Here is a 17794-nt window from a genome sequence, read left to right as displayed (position 1 = left end):
GTGAAGCTGAGAGATGGAAGCATCAGAGACACTGGGAACCAGAAAGGAAAGCTGAAAAGAAAACAAGAATTTTGGATTATGTATATGATGGAAAAACAATTCTATGACTGAAGATAATGTTCCGGTTCTTTGATGCTTCTCATTTTCGGGAAAAGAGTACTTAATATACCGATTATGTAAATGAACAGGATAGCACTGTAGAAATAGCAAGTTCCATTTTCGGTATGTCTTTTTTGAAGTGTTGTAAAAGACTCTGAAAACTGTCTAACCATTTAGTCAAAAGGCATAACAATAGCATTTAGCCCAAAGTTAACACACTCTATTTGAAGATCATACTGGTATCACTCACGCAAATGAATAGTAGTCGTGCTGTGCTGAAGTTTTCCATTACCCTCTGAAGTGACTCATGGGAAACTTGATGCTGCAAACACGAGGATGGAATAGGTTAAGCTACAATAAAATACAATCGGTGGCAGCAATGTCTACTGTTGTTTTGTGACCCTCTAGTGGCAGCTGGTACTCCAGGTACCTTAAGCTGATGGGTGAGCAGGCAGAAAGGCACGTGAGCAGACAGGTAGTACAAAAATGTAAGGTTTCAATGAGGAAGGAAATCTGTCATAGCACAACTTATTTGGTGGACTGCCACAGTATAGTACCAGTGGTGCTTTGATTTGTCTGGCTATATTCTCCATCTAAACTTCTGCTAGGTTTTGGCCCCTCTATGGAAGTGAGCGTGTCAAACTCAGAGTCAGGTTCACAGAGGAAGCAGCTGTGCCCCCTTCAGATGCTTAACATGGTTGCATTGGATGTTATTAAAGCCCACAGCACACTTGAAGAGCACAATGCATGTTTATGCTTCAGCCACCCTACTTCACAGTCCGGTACCTCAACACAAAACCACTTTTTTCAGTAGTTTAAGCTAATATATCTAAGTATGATCTGAAATGGTCACGACACAAGTGGTTTTTGGGACCTGGTATAGTAAACCAGATCAAAGCAGTCATCTGAATTAAAAATAACCTTTGCCTGCCCTTTCCCTTTTCAGAGTGAGAGATTGCATCTCTCTGTGGCCATAATAACTTATGCTGACTTAAAGAATATCTGGGCTATGACTTGAGGCATGTCCACATGTTCTGTTCTCCAGACTCTTGTGGAGCAACAAAAACGTTACCAAAGCACACAGCAAGACGGTTAAACAGCAACAAGAAGATCTGACAGCCCTTGGCTCAGAGAAATCATGGAATAGCACAGGCTCCTCTAAGACATGTGGGAAATCTCTATTAAAAAAAATATTACTACCATTTGTAACCATTTGTGCTTACCGTAGCACACTTACAGCATGAGAAAGTGAAACCCAAATGAGAAGTTTGGAAGTGCTGCATCAGACCAAACCTCTGTCTTTTCATCCATCTTTGCTCATGGCAGTGCCAACGCTATATCGTTTAGCGATGGACAAATTTGTGGGTGTTTCTCCTAGGCAAATACCACTTGGTAAGTGAACAGAGAGAATTCTTGATATTGCAGGCTGTAGGTAAGCGTCCATGTGTGGAGGAGTGCGTGTACTGCAAAAAAGGTCACAGACCGAGAGTTTAAGAACAGCTTCCTTGCTAAAGAAATTATTGTTCTATTTCAATCCTATCCATTGCTGCACGCCAGTGATGCAAGCCTTTTTTAATTTTTAAGGGTAAATTTCAATTTACCATTAACTCTTCTTCCACATTTCAAATTAGGTATGGTTTTGAAGCCATTCCTGAGAAATATTTTCAACAGAAGAGATGGGAAAAATCACTAGAAAAGTAACCGTCATCTTTTGTATGCTTTTTGTTTATCTTTGTTTTTTTCCTCAATCTTCTGACTTTAAAAAGCCTCATTACACACTTCATTAGTAGCTTTCTGAGGCCCTATAGTGTAGTAGTGTCTACTCAGAGTCTCTGAGGGGTGAAATTGGAGATTTACTGAGGAGAGTTTGAGGGCTAATTACAAAGCCTTATCAACTAATAATGCAATCAGTGGGCCACTGGCACAGTGATAGTGTTCTCTGCTGCAGTCAATAAGATCTGGGTTAGATTAGTCCACAGGGTTAAGAGGGAATGCTGATGTCATCTGACTACCTAGGAAGTATCTTTTACAGGGTCAGAAGATGGTCCCCATCCTTTCTTCCTTTGCAGAATAGTAGGAAATGCTCTTAAGCAGTGTTAGGCACCTGGTTCTCTTAGACGTAGCATAGTGTGAAACCCAGGGAGTATTTAAGCCCCGATGTCCTGCCTCATTGTACCAAAAACCAGCTTGATGTTGTAGGGCTGAAAGGTATCACCCTGGATTAGGGATGGGAGGGGGATCCTTAGGCTCTGAACGGAGTGCAGGGTCTTCTCAGGAATAAAACAGGCTTTTGTCAGAAAGAGGCAATTATGTGATGGATTGTGGTGAAAATGCAGTAAGATTCAGGCCAGCCTCACAAGCACAAATACTGAGATTCAAGAGAAAATATGTTTCTGGTGCTTATTCATTCTGCTTTCAACAAATATGTTAGTTTTACGTTTTATTTGAAGAGGATCAAGAGCTGCTTTTCTCATTTGTTTAGTTCTTAATAAAAGCTAAATGAGACTATAAAGTATGTGTGTAGAAACACTTCTTTAGGCAAGGATTTGAAGATTAAGGTGCTTTTGGTTAAAAAGCAGAAATAATGTGTAAATTTTCACTTCTGCCAGTTCAACCCTATTTTTTCTCCAGAAATTACATAGCCTCATTAATGTCTTCAACTTCAGTATAAGAAATTCACTTATTTGCTTAAGACCTATTGACTTTAATGGACTTACATGTATGTTTAAATTAAGCTCATGCTCATATGCTTTACTGAGTCCTGATGGTCTGTAGTCTACATTGCTTTACCTAATGGTGATTTTTTTTTTTTGCATTTGTACATGTATATGTACCAAAAGCAAGATAGCTTTCTGAAGAAAATGATGAATATTTCATTTCCATAAAGGGATTTAGGAACATGCAATATTTGAGGTCTGCTTAGATCCTCAGATCCTTTTAATGAACTGCTACATGATGCTTTAAATGCCTCCAAGTTTTTGCCATAACATCTGCCTGAGTTTTGTTGTTGCTGACCAGTTCGCTGTCTACTCTCCAGGGCAAGCTCAAAATAGGATATTGGAACAAGACTTTTAGGATTAGCTATATGTGCACATCTGTCACCTCTTACAAACAATAGCTCTGAGTTTAGATTTCCCACGTCGGACTTCTTGTATTGCATGCACATTCTCTGTGATTTGGCGTACAGGCTTGATTGAGCCTACATCCTCTGTATCTTTGCAAGGAGTGATCAAACCACCAGACTGTTAAACTATTCCAGGTGATTTCCCCTCATTCTCTTCTGGTTCGTTTTGCACAAAATCCCTAAATAATTCCTGACGAGAAAGGTTCTCTCCTACCAGTGACTAGTAGGCATTTCATAAGGATGGAAACAGCAGTCTCCACCTCTTTCCTAACATATTCCTGTAATAAATCAAATGTTCAATATCTTTCAGGCACCTTTTTAAAAAAAAGGCTATGGATGAATGATGAAAAATATAGGCACCTTAAAAATTTAATTTGGCCCAAATTCTCACATCTAACACTGATCACAGAGAAGCTCCAGTCTGGCAAAGACTGGAAAAGAAATTCTTCACTACAGATAAATTCACCAGATTTATGTGTACTTTCTGTTTTTAAAAGAACCCAACTAACTGTGCTGTTCTGAAGGGAGAATCAGACTTAATGTCTATACTCTGAGTTCTCCAATGGGCTGCACGCAGGCACATCTGTGCCCCTTTGCAGAGCTCTATTGACTTCAGCAGGGATCCACAGAGACACAGTATGACTTGCAGCTGCTGTACAATGGCACTGCTAGCTAGGCTTAATCATTAGATTCTGGTCGATGAGTTATTTCATGTACCTACAAAGACATAGTTAAGATAGATCCAGATAGAGAAATGAATATCCATTGAAATGCAAATCTCTCAATAAAATAGGGTTTGATAACTTATACTACCTTGCTAATCCTAATGCACTTCCCTTTTAGGTGCCCAAGATGAATTCTTTTACAATTTTTATCTTTTTGTCCCAGAATGATACTTCTGAATTGCATATACTGATTTAAACAGAAGTGATTGTACTTTCTTTAATGTTCCCATTCATTCTCAGATTTTTGGACAAATGCAGGCATGATCATGAAAATAAAATGTACGATTTTAGAATATTACAATTCCAAAAATTAATTTGATGGAAAATGGACTTTCTTTATCTCTGCTCCCTTAATAAACCTGTTAGACTCATTCAGAGTCAGAAGGTGACTTTCTTCCTGCAACTTTTAGAGGCCTAGGAAGATTTTAATTCACTTTTGGTACCTTCTTGACCCAGGGTGCACTGGTGGCTGAACATTTGACAGAGAACAGGTACTCTGGGGAGTGATCACTATTTCAAATGTGGGTAGATCAAGGAATGACCTTGGCAAGTGTATGACATTTGCTGCATTGTCGGCATCATGTTCATACTTTTTAAGCAAAGGTATTAGTTTTATGACAAAGTACATGATACCAGCCACTTATTAGAAAATAAAATACAGACAGGAAAAGAAAATAAAAGCGCGACAGAAATCCCTTTCTCAGGAGTCATACACCCCACACTGCTACTACCGTTGTTATTACTATCAAGTACTGCTGCTCAAAAATCTGAATTTTCATGGAGAAATTAGGGAGTTTCTTTATTTTGTTTTGATCATGGCTTAGCTATAAGCTGTAAAACCATGTCAGCCTCTGAATCTCATATCTGAAGGTGTCCTAAAAGTGAAACCATGTTGTTTTAATATCATAGCTATCTTTTCACCAAATGACAAAAAGATTTGTCTTCTGCAACGGTTGCATAAGTCATGGTACAGTACTGCGTGTTGTAATTCTAGCTAACAGTAATACTCTTCATACAGCAATGACAAGAGGCTTCAGGAAACATGTCCTGGGTGTTCATTAGCATCTGAACTCAGTGACAACAAAGCATGGGCTGAGTGCTGCAAAAAGTGATAGACTTCAAGTGAGTGGTGCAGGGTGCTGTGCTACAGACCACAACAGGAATGCCACAAATCCCACAGCACTATGCACGGAATTCTTTGGGCTGCTTCAGACACTATCTGTGGTCATACAAACTTCCCAAAAGTTATATAAAACAATGGAATGCAGGAAAAAAAAAAACAACCCAAACTTAGCTATTTGCTGTCTATAAACTAAAGTAAGCATCTTACTCCTTTTGAAGAAACAGGTTGCCCAAGGAAGTTGTGGATGCCCCATCCCTGGAGGTGTTCAAGGCCAGGCTGGATGGGGCTTTGAGCAACCTGCTCTAGTGGGAGGTGTCCCTGCCCATGGCAGGGGGGTTGGAACTAGATGTTCTTTAAGGTCCCTTCCAACTCTAACCATTCTATGATTCTATGAAATAGATGGCTAAATAATAGGTAGCTAAAGATGAGGAAGCAAGAGTCCTTCCCTTATCTTTAGTTAATGCTTGATTGCAGCTATTGGATTAGTTTACATGATTATTCCTTTCATTAAAACATGTTCTAAATAGCTCTCTAGTTTTACAGGTTTTCTGTTACAATGGTGTAAGTGGGGAAAAGATAAGGAGATGTTGATGTGCTTTTCCATCTCCTGAAATATCTTGACAAACGTTATCTAATGCTTTTTGATTACAATATAAGTAAACTTAAACTTCCTCCTACATTTTCACTGTACTGAGTCCTGTTAAGGATGGCTACGAGACATGGAAAAACACAGAAGGAAATTTGTTTCCTGGAGTCAGAGTGGAAAAAATAGTCCCTTTTAGTTTTCTTTTTGTTTTGGTTGGTTGGTTGGTTGGATGGTTGGATCTTTTTGGTTTTATGGGTTTTTGTTGGGTTTTTTTTTTTTAAGCACATCTTGCTGCTTCTATGGCTTAAGTAACAGGTATTTTCCAGCATTTGTTTTCCCCCATTCTGTTATTAAATTGTATTCTTGGTGAGGTGCAGGCAAGAATAGTTAGTTTGTACAAGAAGTAGAAGAGTGTGCTTTTGTGAAAGCCAATGTCCCCGGTGAGGGAGTAGGATTAGATGGCTGTAGCAGGGGTGAGCTGGACTCTGCTGACAGATAGGGGTGTTAAGGATACTTTTGAAATCTGCAGAGGGCAGAAGTAGGATAAGTGGCCGAATGCTGGCTTCTGTGGTGGTGTTTTGGAAGATCTTGAGCAGGACAACTCTGAGCTGAGAATTAAGAAGATACTAGGGAACAGTAAGGATTAGGTTCTGGGTTGGCCAAGAATGAAGGAGAGCTATAATGCAAGTTCTGAGGCTGGAGGAAGAGGCAGCTTTCAGATAGGAGCAGCAGGGAATATGAGATTTGGATACAGAGGCATGAGTTTTTGCAGACTAGAGGAATGCAAGAAAAGGGAAGCTGTGATGCAAGACTCTTAGAAACTGCTAAGCGGGAACTGTTTTTTGGACTGCTGCCTCTTCCCTTATTCTCTAATTTTCCTGTTGGACTATGCAGCCTAACCTCTTTCCCATTCACCCAACATCAGGGTGACATGCTATCCCAGATATACTATCAGATATACTGTCCCAGATAAGCATGCTATGCTATAGCTCACTATGTGGTTACAGAACAGTATTATTTCCTCCCTGAATACACTGAATTTTCTGAGCACTGAAAGTGCTGTTATAAATTTAGCTGTCTTCAGTGGGAGTCCTAAAGCTTTGCTTTTAGAGTAGACGTTCTCAAGAGCTGCAAGGTCATTACATGGGACTGCCTTATTCCCAAAATTTTCTCTGGGCTTTGAGTCTTGCTTGCAGCTAAGATACTTCTCACTAAATTTAAGACCTCTTCCTAGCTGCCCTGGACTTCCTCTGAAGCCAATCAAAAAGAGAAAGCAATCCTTGAGGGCAAAAAAGTTTTTAAAGGGGAATCAATTCCTAAGATCTTGTCTTTTTGGAAAAGCAGTGGAAAGAGAACTGACATCCAATTTAGTTCTTCCTATTAGTCTCATTCTATTTCTCCTTTTCCATAGTACCGAACTTTAGAGTCACCTCCTTGATGTTAATGTGAGTATTTGTTTTGTTTTGTGGTCCTGGAAATGAACTGTCAAACCATCTCATGTGCTCATGCTCATCTTGCCCTTCTTCAGTAATCAGCTGAGATATAAGATCATCTACTACAGACCGTAAAAGAAAATTACTTTCTTTGATAAAAGTGATAGAGCAGTGGTGCTTTGGAAATTGGGGTTAAGAATTTTGTTCCTATGCTTATAGATGGAGTGGATGTCCCTAAAACAACAGCATTTACCAATGTCACATTTGGTATGTATTTTGTAGCGTTGTTGACAAGCATGAAAATTCCTTGAGCAATAGATAATGACATTTGAGAGCAACCTCCCCATGTAACTTTTGGATCTATGGTGTTTTGGTCTGGATCACATTTATAGCAAGGTCGTCATTTTTACCATGCATTGACACATTTATCCTAGAAGATAACTTTGAGTCTATATCTTAGACGTGAAAACTAATGATTTCTTTTTATCAGAAAAATTTCAAAGTATTAATCAAATGTATGTGAAATTGCTTTTACAGCCTAATATATGTAACATTCCTTTTATTTTGCTACAGTCCTATGAGTTAATTCCTCATCTCTGATAAATGAAAAATTATTTAACTATCAGGTAATGTCCAAACTCATCCATCAGAATTCAGCTCCTTACCAGTACCATGGAATACTGGCTTTCTTTCCCTAATAAATTATTGCTGTAGAAATTGTTGGTTGTATTTAATGATAGCAATATGTCACAAGGAACCGGTATGTGCATAATGAAACACTGGGTTGTTGAGCATTACTTAGCAAAGGAGACAGTTATTAGGAGCCAGTTTAAAGTAATTAATTTTTAAGTTGTTAGTAAAATAATTAATAATTTATAGTTTAATTCTATTGCTTCTATTTTTTCTTAATGAAGAAAACTCAAACATCTCTTTTGCAAATTGTCTGCACTCAGAATACCATACTTTGCCACCTGATGACAAGCAGAAGGTCCAGAGGGAACTCATCTAACTGTTTTGAAAATTAACAATACCAGATAGATTTAGTAAAGCATGTGCAAAGAATCAGAAGGACACAAAGCAGGTGACAGTCATCAGCCTGCTGCCTATAGAGAAAGGAGGTTTAGTTACATCCAGCAACTAAATACAGATAGGGAGGCTCTACACCACTTCGCCTAATCTATTATATTTGTCTTCATACCTGTGGGAACAAAGAAATGCTGCTACAGTTGTTTTCGTCATCTAAAACCAAATTAGACCCACTATCAGACAGCTATCGTAATCTGCAAATCACTTTGACTGTAATGACTTAATTAACCTCTGATCACATGCCTGCATCGATCCCATACATTTTCATTTTGGCTTTAGCAGTTATAGCATAGTTTCTACATAGTTTACCTCTGCTGTGAGGTTCAGAGGTATCCCATAGAAGGCACTGAATAAAGAGAGGAAGAAAAAAATGTTTTTTCTCCAGGGAAATTTCTTAAGAATTCAGAAAAATGCTTGCCTTGCACCAAGATGAAAACAAAAATTGTCCTTTTTTACTGAAGAAGAGGAAGGCGGCAGCTTGTCTTAGAGGGGCAGGTAGCCCAGCTATTGGCAGATGCACTGAGAAAGTCAGGCTGTGTTTGTGTTGACCCTGAGATGGCCACATGGAAGTGCTTGAGAACAGATCTCCCAAGTATAAGGTCAGGAGGGTCTATAAAATCCCATCTGCTCTTGCAGCTGGTGATGAGAAGTGACCTTGGGTCATCACATGTCCAACATCAAAGGATGGGATGGGACGGGACATGGACATGGCCACACAGGGAGATGGAGCTCAACACCGTTTGCTGCTCTAGACAGAGCCATGATAAAAGGTCTGAGATTCCTTCCCAAGAGCTTGTCAGGGACTGCATCCAGCCCAAACTCAGGTTGTGTCCACTTAGAGAGGAAGGCTGAGTCTTTCCTCAAGCACCAGCCTATGGTCATGCTCAATGTTTGATAAATATTGTCTAAGAAAGAAGGCCCTCGTTTGTGCCTCATTTTGCACCAGGCATTGAACCTTTGGCTTTCTCCTTCACTGAGTAGTCTGGTCTTTCCAGAGAGGAAGCTTCCCCCTTCACAGGGAAATTCCTGACAGCCTGGGCATGTGTCACAGCCACTGCTGGACTGAGTAACTCTGACAGCTCAGCTTGGAATAACCGTATTGCCAATATTGAAAGATGTTCAACTGCACAAATCTCTTGTTCCCAGAAATTGTGTTTTTGTTAAAGCTACCTTTAAGGAATAAATATAAAGGCTGCCTATTTACCACACAAAACCCAATATTTTCTGAAACATTAATAAATTTATGCACTGATGTCTAGGGACGAGTGTCACATGACTTCTAAAATCTGATTTTCAGAGGTTCTGAGAACTCTGGTAAACCTTGTTTGCAACTTTCATTTTTTAAAATTTTGTATTCAAAGCAAAGTACTGTTCTTTTCTTAGTCTTATTTATTTTCCTGGAATGAAAGATAGCCAATATATTTAGCATAAAACATGAAGACTAACATACCCTCATAGTGAAAGCTCAGCGCGGTGCTAATATCCCAGTCCTCCAAACTGGGAGATGTGTTGCAGGCAAAGCATTTCTAGAGCTTCGTGCAGGTGCTCTGAGTACTAATCTACTTTTTTAACCGAACATGGGATATTTTGATCTTTTGTAAAAATATATCAATCCTTTGAAGATAAAAGGTCTCGATGACTAACACCCTGATGAAAACCAGATGACAAGTAGCAGATTTTATCTATGAAGAAAGATTTTTAGTTACTTTGGTTTGTGCTTTAGCTCTGGTTCTCGTTCCTGTTGATCTAGACATTCTCTTTTAGTAAAATTCAGCATTAATAGCCAGGAGGATTGATGATGTTTAAATACAGAAAAGACTTAAAATTTTATGTCATCTGTGTAGCAGAACTGCAGACATTCTCTGCTTGTGCTAAGGCGTTTGACTACAACAGATCTATGATGCTTTATATAGAGAGAGATTTGGACCCTGGGGAATGGATTTGTGAGTCTCATACAAATTACTGTCTTTAGTATCCTAATTGATTCCATCTGTAGTTTTACACCCTTTCCTTTTTTCTTCCTCTTTCCTTTGTAGTCAGAGCTACCTTCAAACTGCAAGTGACGTGCCTGGGGGTCACAACCTGGATCCCTCTGCAAACTACAATTCCCCAAAGTTTCGCTCAAGGAATCAGAGCTATATGAGAGCAGTGAGCACGCTCAGTCAGGCCAGCTGTGTTAGTCAGGTGGGAAATTCTTGTTATAACTTCTCTTATAGGTTAATCACAGATGCCAGAGTTGTTACTAATGGATGGGTTTAGTTTTTTGGGATTTTTTAATTAATGTCAAACTGAGGATGTGAATTGTCAAAGTAATTCAGTTCTAAGAAATGTAACCCTTGCTCAAAATTTCAAGAAAAATACTGAATGGTAGAAGCTAGGGGACACTATCACATGTAATATTTTTCATTTATTTTTCATTAAAAATGTAAATACTGGTATTTTCATTTTCAGTCTATATTAAATATTTAAATGTTAAGAAGATTCAGACTGAGCATAGAGGGCACACTCCTACAATACACATCCTCTGAAAATATCTACTCTGATTTCAGTAAATGTGGGTTGCCAGATAATGATATAGATTGAAATAATTATGCTGCAAAGAAGCAGTGATTAATCTCTAAACTCAATCCCTCACTCTTCTCAGGTGAAAGATTAAGTCCCATCAATTATTCTATGTATGGGGACTTCTGAAAAGAGACATTTTTCCACCCTGCTGGTTTTATGTTGGTTAGTTAGTACTAATTCACGTTGAAGTGAGATCTGAATCAGGCCTGAAGTGCAAGCAGCCTTATGAAGTATGTGCATGTTCTGTTTATCAGAGGACTTGACATAAAATTTCCAATGTTTCTAAAGTTCATTGGTCCTGACATTTCTTCACTGTATTGCTTCATGACAGGTGGGCTCTGCCCTTTTCTCAGACATGTATTACTTTATTTTTCCTTGACCATTTAGTGAGGCACCTAAGGATATAGTAGCTAATTATACACAATGGTTATGCTAAAAAAAAATCTTTTTAAAGTGATTTTATATTCACTCACATTCAATTTTTATTCCATGGCTATTCAGGCCTGGATTCAACTCATCTAACTTGAGGCTTTTGACTGAAGCAACAACTAAAGCTTCCTCTGTGGTTAATGGAGTGAAAGAGTTTCTTTCAGGACAATGCACATCCTAAGTGGGCTGAGAGCCCTCTGGAAATGCTCGTCAGTCTCCACTGACTGTAGAGAGTTGGGAGGGACTAGTCGCTTGACTAATGCCCTTCAGTCAAACTCGTTAATTTATGTGGGATAAATACAATCTTGTATAGCACACATCAGAATTAGAAACAGTCATTTTTCAAACTTTTCATAGCTCCCTTGTGAAACCTGTCCCCATCATTCTCATGCCTTGGTTTGGCATTACCCTAGTTTGATTATTTTCTATTTTTATTACACTCTGGTTTTGAGAAAGTTTCAAAAGAATTAAATCCTGCACTCAAAGCAAGTTGCGTTTGCTGTCACCTCACAATGCTATGATATAGACCTATTCTAACATCTTCTGCCTCTTTGACCATGTCTGTGCATGGAGATGTTCACTGAACTGTCCATAATGACTAATTGGTTTCAGCAATGGTTAATATTCTTCATTCCAATGTACATTACCTGGAAAACTGTCCGCAATAGATTTCATTTGCAGGTAGATTGCTCAATTGGCCAGATTAACTAAACCTGCTGGATATAGTTCCTTACTTTCTTTCTCAGTCTTCACTAACCTACGTAATTTTGTGTCAACCACACACCTCCTACCTTACAGTCCAGCTTTTACCAGACCAGTAATAAATGCTTTTAATATATAATACACAGAGTAAATGTATTAAAATAACAAGTTCTGAACCTTTGCTGTTCCCTGTTCTTTTTCGATGACACCGTCATCTTCTTGGCCCATCTACATAATAGAAGTTTGTATGATTTGTGGTATTTTCATTGCCTTTTTTTTGTGAGATCCTTCATTTTTCACTCTTGACCAAGGGTAAAGTCAAGAACGATGCTGGGTTCCATGGTTTATATTTTTAATTTAAGTTTTAAAACCTTTATTTTTCTATTTTCAATGACCTTAGTTTGAAAGAAGCGGTTAGGATTTAAAGTGTTTGTGGACTACATTACCATAAATTTCCTGATAAATGATGTATGCAAAATATTTCAGTGTAAGGTTGTTTTTTTTAATCTTTTTGAGATTGCATTAGTCTACTTAACTTTATTAGAAGCAAATTTTATGAAGGGTAATGTAATTCCTTTCAGAGGAGATTTAGTAGCCAAAATGTCTTACATGAAATTAAAATATCAGTTATTCATTATCATCAGAAGTTCTGTATGAAATTTCCATTTACTTAATCAAAATCCTAAAACAGTTGAAACATTTGCACTCACTCTGTTTCCATAATGAATAATGTACTAGGAACAGTAATAATGAAAAATGCACTTAGCAGCCGTATAGAAAAAGTACTATCAACTGGATGTGCTGTCTAGTGATGCCATGATTTTAACTTGGTATTTATACTGATTCTGATTTCTAGCACTCTCTTTAAAAAAAAATTATTATCAGGAGGACATAGCTGGATGTCATGCATTTGTCTGTCCAGTGTTAACTTCCTACCTGATTTGGATAAATATAATTTTGAATTATTCAGTTACATTTACAGGTAGCTAGGGTTGACTTCAGAGAGCCTGTTAAAAATGATCTAGGTAGAATTTAGGCACTCATTTTCAAAACTGCAATACACAGTTCCCTACCAAGAGATTCCTTAGGCTGGGCCAGCCTGCCCAAACCCTATTTATCATGAAAGCAACCAAAAAATCTACAGTTTTGCATCATGCCCAACCTTCAGGGCAGGGTCAGCAGGTAGATGGTGGCTCCTGCCCAAGCCCTGCAGGGAGCTAGAGGGTGGTGCTGAAATCCCCCAAGGGGCCACCTGGTAGGTGATGCAAGTAGCCACACCTTGGGTGCTCTGACAGGCAGGGTTCCTCAGCACACCTGGTGGCAGAAGTATCAGGCTTAAAATAATGCTGCTGAAGAAGAGGCAGCAGTAGTGGCTGCATCTCATTTTTCCACGGTAGTTGAATATCTAACCCAGTTAACCAGGGAATGACTTTGGTTTAGGGCCCTTCTCAGCTAACGGTGGTCCAAGCATGCTTTCTCATCTGGCCACTTTTCACTCTATTTGAGATGACGGTTATTCTTTCACATGCTTCACTGACACAACTCTAGATGCAACATTTCTCAAACCTTTCAGAATCATCACCTCGTCTGAGCTTACACATCTTCAAGTATGAGATACTTCCTTGAGCCCCTTTATAGTAAGAGGAAGATAGCAACCTACCACACAGGCTAACTGTCTACGTGAGTAGGAACACTGCTGATAAGTGAGGAACCTAGGCAATCCACCCTCACCTTTTGAGGGCTAATATTAGCATAGCAGATTTCTGTTCTCCTATCCTGGCAGAACACAAATTTCTATCAGCGCAGAGTGATCTCATTGGTTACCATTAAAACATGTATTTACAATCCTCTGAATATGCCCAAAGATATTAAATGTAAAATTAATTGTATGACATGTGTGATGTACTTATTATATACATATAAACAGCTGATGTAAGTTAAAAAAATGTGAATGTGATCAGAAGGGATTACTACATTTTAACTATTTGCTAAAACAGTTCTTCATCAATGTACAGGTGTCCATTTGAGATGTTGAGGCCGTGATGATCACAAAAAAGCAAGTCAAAAATCAAATGCATTGTTGTTGTTTATTCAGATGAGTGAAGCAGAGGTTAATGGGCAATTTGAATCGGTGTGTGAATCAGTGTTTAGTGAAGTTGAAGCTCAGGCAATGGATGCCCTTGACCTCCCTGGATGTTTCCGAACAAGAAGCCACAGTTACTTGCGTGCCATTCAGGCAGGCTATTCCCAAGATGATGAATGTATACCTGCGATGGCATCTTCCAACATCACCTCAACTATCAGGTCAACCACAGGTAAGCAAATCTACACTGACCCTTCCATTTTTCTGCATGTAAAAAAATGGCATCTTGTTTTGTAAAAGGATGTTTGACACTGGAAACAATTTCCCTGTGTAGCAATAATATTTGATAACAGTATTCTTAGTTTTGTAATACTGTACTGTTGTGGCTACAGCTTGGAATAAGCTCCTTCTGGGGATAATCCTGCAAGCATCATGTAATGGACCTGGACTTTTGACCTCCTTTTCTCATACATACACTTATCCAGGTGCAAATATGAAAATGTGAGTGCAAATGCTATCATTTAGATATTGTTAGACATTTGGGTATTTTTATCTATCAAGTAATTGATCTTCTAAATGATATCAGTTGCACTGGTTTTAATGTAGGTCCTTAAAGTCCCAAAAGAAAAAGAGAGCAAGATTTTAAATACTTGATCTGAACACTTACAGGCAATTAACTTAGCAGGGAATTAGTTACTGTTACTTTTAGAAAAGTTACCAGTTATACCAATACCAACCAGTTATATCAATACAGTGAATCATAAACATTATGTCAAGCTTCATGCATCTGCTATTACTCATCAGTAGCCACGAGTGTTCATTCTTATACCATTCACTTTTAGGATCTTTTGACATTCTTCTGGCAAGTTTCTTTTCTCTTATTAGTTGCCTAGCAAAGATGGTAGCTTTATTCATTTTAGAATATTAGTGTCTAGTATTGGTAGAGAAAAGATTGCACAGATGGTAGTTAAATAATTAAAATGAACTCTATAACAAATATATATTCGTTGTTAAGTGATCCAAATTCACTTTTATGTTTCCAAATATATTAATGTCAATTCCTAATTAAGGTATTGTCCTTGCCATATACTATTAAATTGCAGTGCAGGCTTCCTATCTACAAAAAGTAAAAATATAGCTCAAAGTGTATCATGCAAAAATACTTTTAAAATTATTTGCTTGACACATCTGTTGTATAACAGAACAGTGGGAGCTTAGAAAAGCAAGCTGAGGTTGGACAACATAAATTTGCATTCTAGAAGTAGCATAAAATGTTACTTTATCTTAAGCATAGTATTTTAATTGCTATATATAACTTTGTGTAAAACCAGAAGTTGTGGCTTACAGTGCCATCTCTAGGGATATTTCTGTCCTTTGTTTAATAGAGATGCTATCATGATATAAAATGAGATTTTATTGCTACCCCAGAGACTAATTTTCATCTTTGTCATATAGTACTGTGTGATTATTATGAAGAAACTTCCATGACAAAAGACACAACCAAATATCTATTTTGGTCTCTGACTCCAAGTACTAAATTGGAATACTTTCAGAATTACTTTGGCTACCAAGTTGATTGGGTTTAACCTAAGCTGTCTGGAGTTTATATGCTAGATAAGCCCAAAATTCTCACTGAAAGGAATTTATTCTATATTCTCTAGGGCAACAAAGCTGAATAATAGAATATGTTTGGGAAAATAACCAGATTAGGCAGTAAATATGTTTGTATCCCAGTGGTTTCATACTTATGAAAAATGGTTTGCATTGATTAGCAGTCTGCTGGTTAAATACTGTGGTTTTGAAAACTTTAACCTTCGTTTCACACATGGCACCTCCCTCATCTTGGAAATGATTTATCAGATAGATTTTCTTGCCCAAATATGTAATCTTTCTGCTTTGTTGTGGTGAGATGATATTGACATTGTGGAGAAAAAAGATGAAGTGAAATGTTTTCCTGAGCCAAAACTGTTTCCAAGCCTATGGACTGTGTATGGTTCTGAGTGTGGTTCTGTATTCAAAGTATTATCTCTGTACCACTGAGCAGGTTTGTCCTCAACTTTTATGTAAGACAAATATTCAACTTAGAAATATTTATCTGATATACAAGAAGAGTAAGGATTGTGTGATTCATTATTAATTGAAAATTTCAGTTGCCAAATAAGTTCCCATTTTTAAAACCCTAGGGGTACCTCTTCTATATTTCTCTCTTCAGCCCCTGTCACTTTGGAGGGAAATGCTTCATTTCCTATCATTACTATAATTAAAAAAAAAAAAAAATATTCTTACTTCTCCATCCCTCTCTGAAAATTGTAAAAGAAGCAGTTGCCTGAAATGTGAAAATGGTGTTGGCAGATATTTGACATTTAGATGGGCTTCATTCAAATAAATGTCAGAAAGGTCAAGGTTTCACATCAGCCTTCAGTTCCAATTCAGTCTTTTGAATTCTTAGGAAAATGGCATTACATTAAGTCCTTTTTTCTTCTGATGTAACAAACTCTTCTTGGCAAAGAAACTAAAGCAATTTCTTAGAAAATTAACAGCCATTGCAATTTAATTATTACTTGAAATTTTAGTGATATAGGTCATGACTGCCTCTTATCGATGTTGTAAAGCAATTAAATCATAACACACAGGCTTAGCTAAAAATTAATTCATGCAACTGAAAATGTAAATCTAAAATAAAAAAATGTAATATTTGATCTATGAATTCAATTACAAAAGTATGGAATATATATTTACAGCATACAGTTTCCTAAATTGTTCCTAGATGCATTAACAGCTTTCAGAAGGCAGGAAGGTTGCAACTATTATGAATATTATGTAGACATCATTAATGGACTCTGTTAACAGGGTTTTCTAATAGATGCCAGAAGAACTACCAGTAACTAGCTCTTCTTAAAAGTATACAAATTTACAGAGAAAGCCCTATGGTTCACTGGTAATATCTATGGTACTAATGAACACATAACTTTTGCATGGCCCCACGTAGTTTAATTGTTTGTGGAACCAAGCTTCTCCACCTCTGATGGAGACTTGTGTGAGAAGCCATAGGGTACTACCTGTTGCCCCAGGTGGAAATGAATGAGACAAGTGACAATGCAGAGGAGGCAGCCAGCGTTGCTGGCACACTGGAAGCTAGACCCGGACTCTCTGGGACTCCTGCTAAGACTCATATTTCATTATGGTTTGGGCATTTCTAGCCATCCCATTTCATTTTGTAAAGAGATAATGAACCTAGTACAAAATACTTCATGCTAAAAGCCCGGAATGACAGCGTATGCTTTCTGATTCGGAACTGTATCCAGTTGCAGCTGTCAGATGCACAGCTGCGAAAATACAGCTCCAGCTGCTGCTGCCTCCCACCTTGTCCCTGCATCCCAGACAACATGTAATTTCCTGAGCGGGAAGGCACAGAGTGCAGCAGTCATCCCAACTGCTACTGCCGTACGTCTTTGCTACTCTTACAAGCAATGTTTCATTTTTCAGGAAAAGTTCATAAAGTCTGGGTCACTTTTCCAGGTAGTACCAGCTCGGTTTCCTATTGTTGAAGGATATCTGCATGGATATAGGCTACACTGTCAGCTTGGAAGGCTCCTTCCTGGTAACATCTGGGTAGTGTAGCAGAGTGCTGCGGGGAGGTATGGAAGCTACCAGAGGTATTGGAGCTGTACCACCACCAGCTCAGTGCGTGGTGAGCCCAGGCTGTATAGTCCTGTTGGGAAAGAGAGTGCAATAGGCTGGGAGCAGTGCTCTGTAACACGCTATCCCGCCTGCAACACCTGTGTTGTCTTACTGAAAAGTAATTCAAATACCCTGGTACAACACTGGGCTGTTCTATG

At 38.3% G+C, this 17794-nt stretch overlaps 1 protein-coding gene across 1 annotated transcript in view; it reads left to right on the top strand.

Annotated features, from left to right (window-relative positions):
* DLGAP2 (DLG associated protein 2) overlaps nucleotides 1-17794 on the top strand; it is a 386067-nt gene that overhangs the window by 322631 nt on the left and 45642 nt on the right. The window contains exons 6-7 of the mRNA XM_074154150.1: nucleotides 10213-10360; nucleotides 13968-14187. Coding sequence (XP_074010251.1) covers nucleotides 10213-10360; nucleotides 13968-14187 — 368 coding nt within the window. The remainder of the gene's footprint in view (nucleotides 1-10212; nucleotides 10361-13967; nucleotides 14188-17794) is intronic.

This window comes from Numenius arquata, chromosome 9, assembly GCF_964106895.1.
Source record: "Numenius arquata chromosome 9, bNumArq3.hap1.1, whole genome shotgun sequence".
Classification (NCBI taxonomy): domain Eukaryota; kingdom Metazoa; phylum Chordata; class Aves; order Charadriiformes; family Scolopacidae; genus Numenius; species Numenius arquata.
This window is presented reverse-complemented; position numbering and strand designations above follow the sequence as displayed.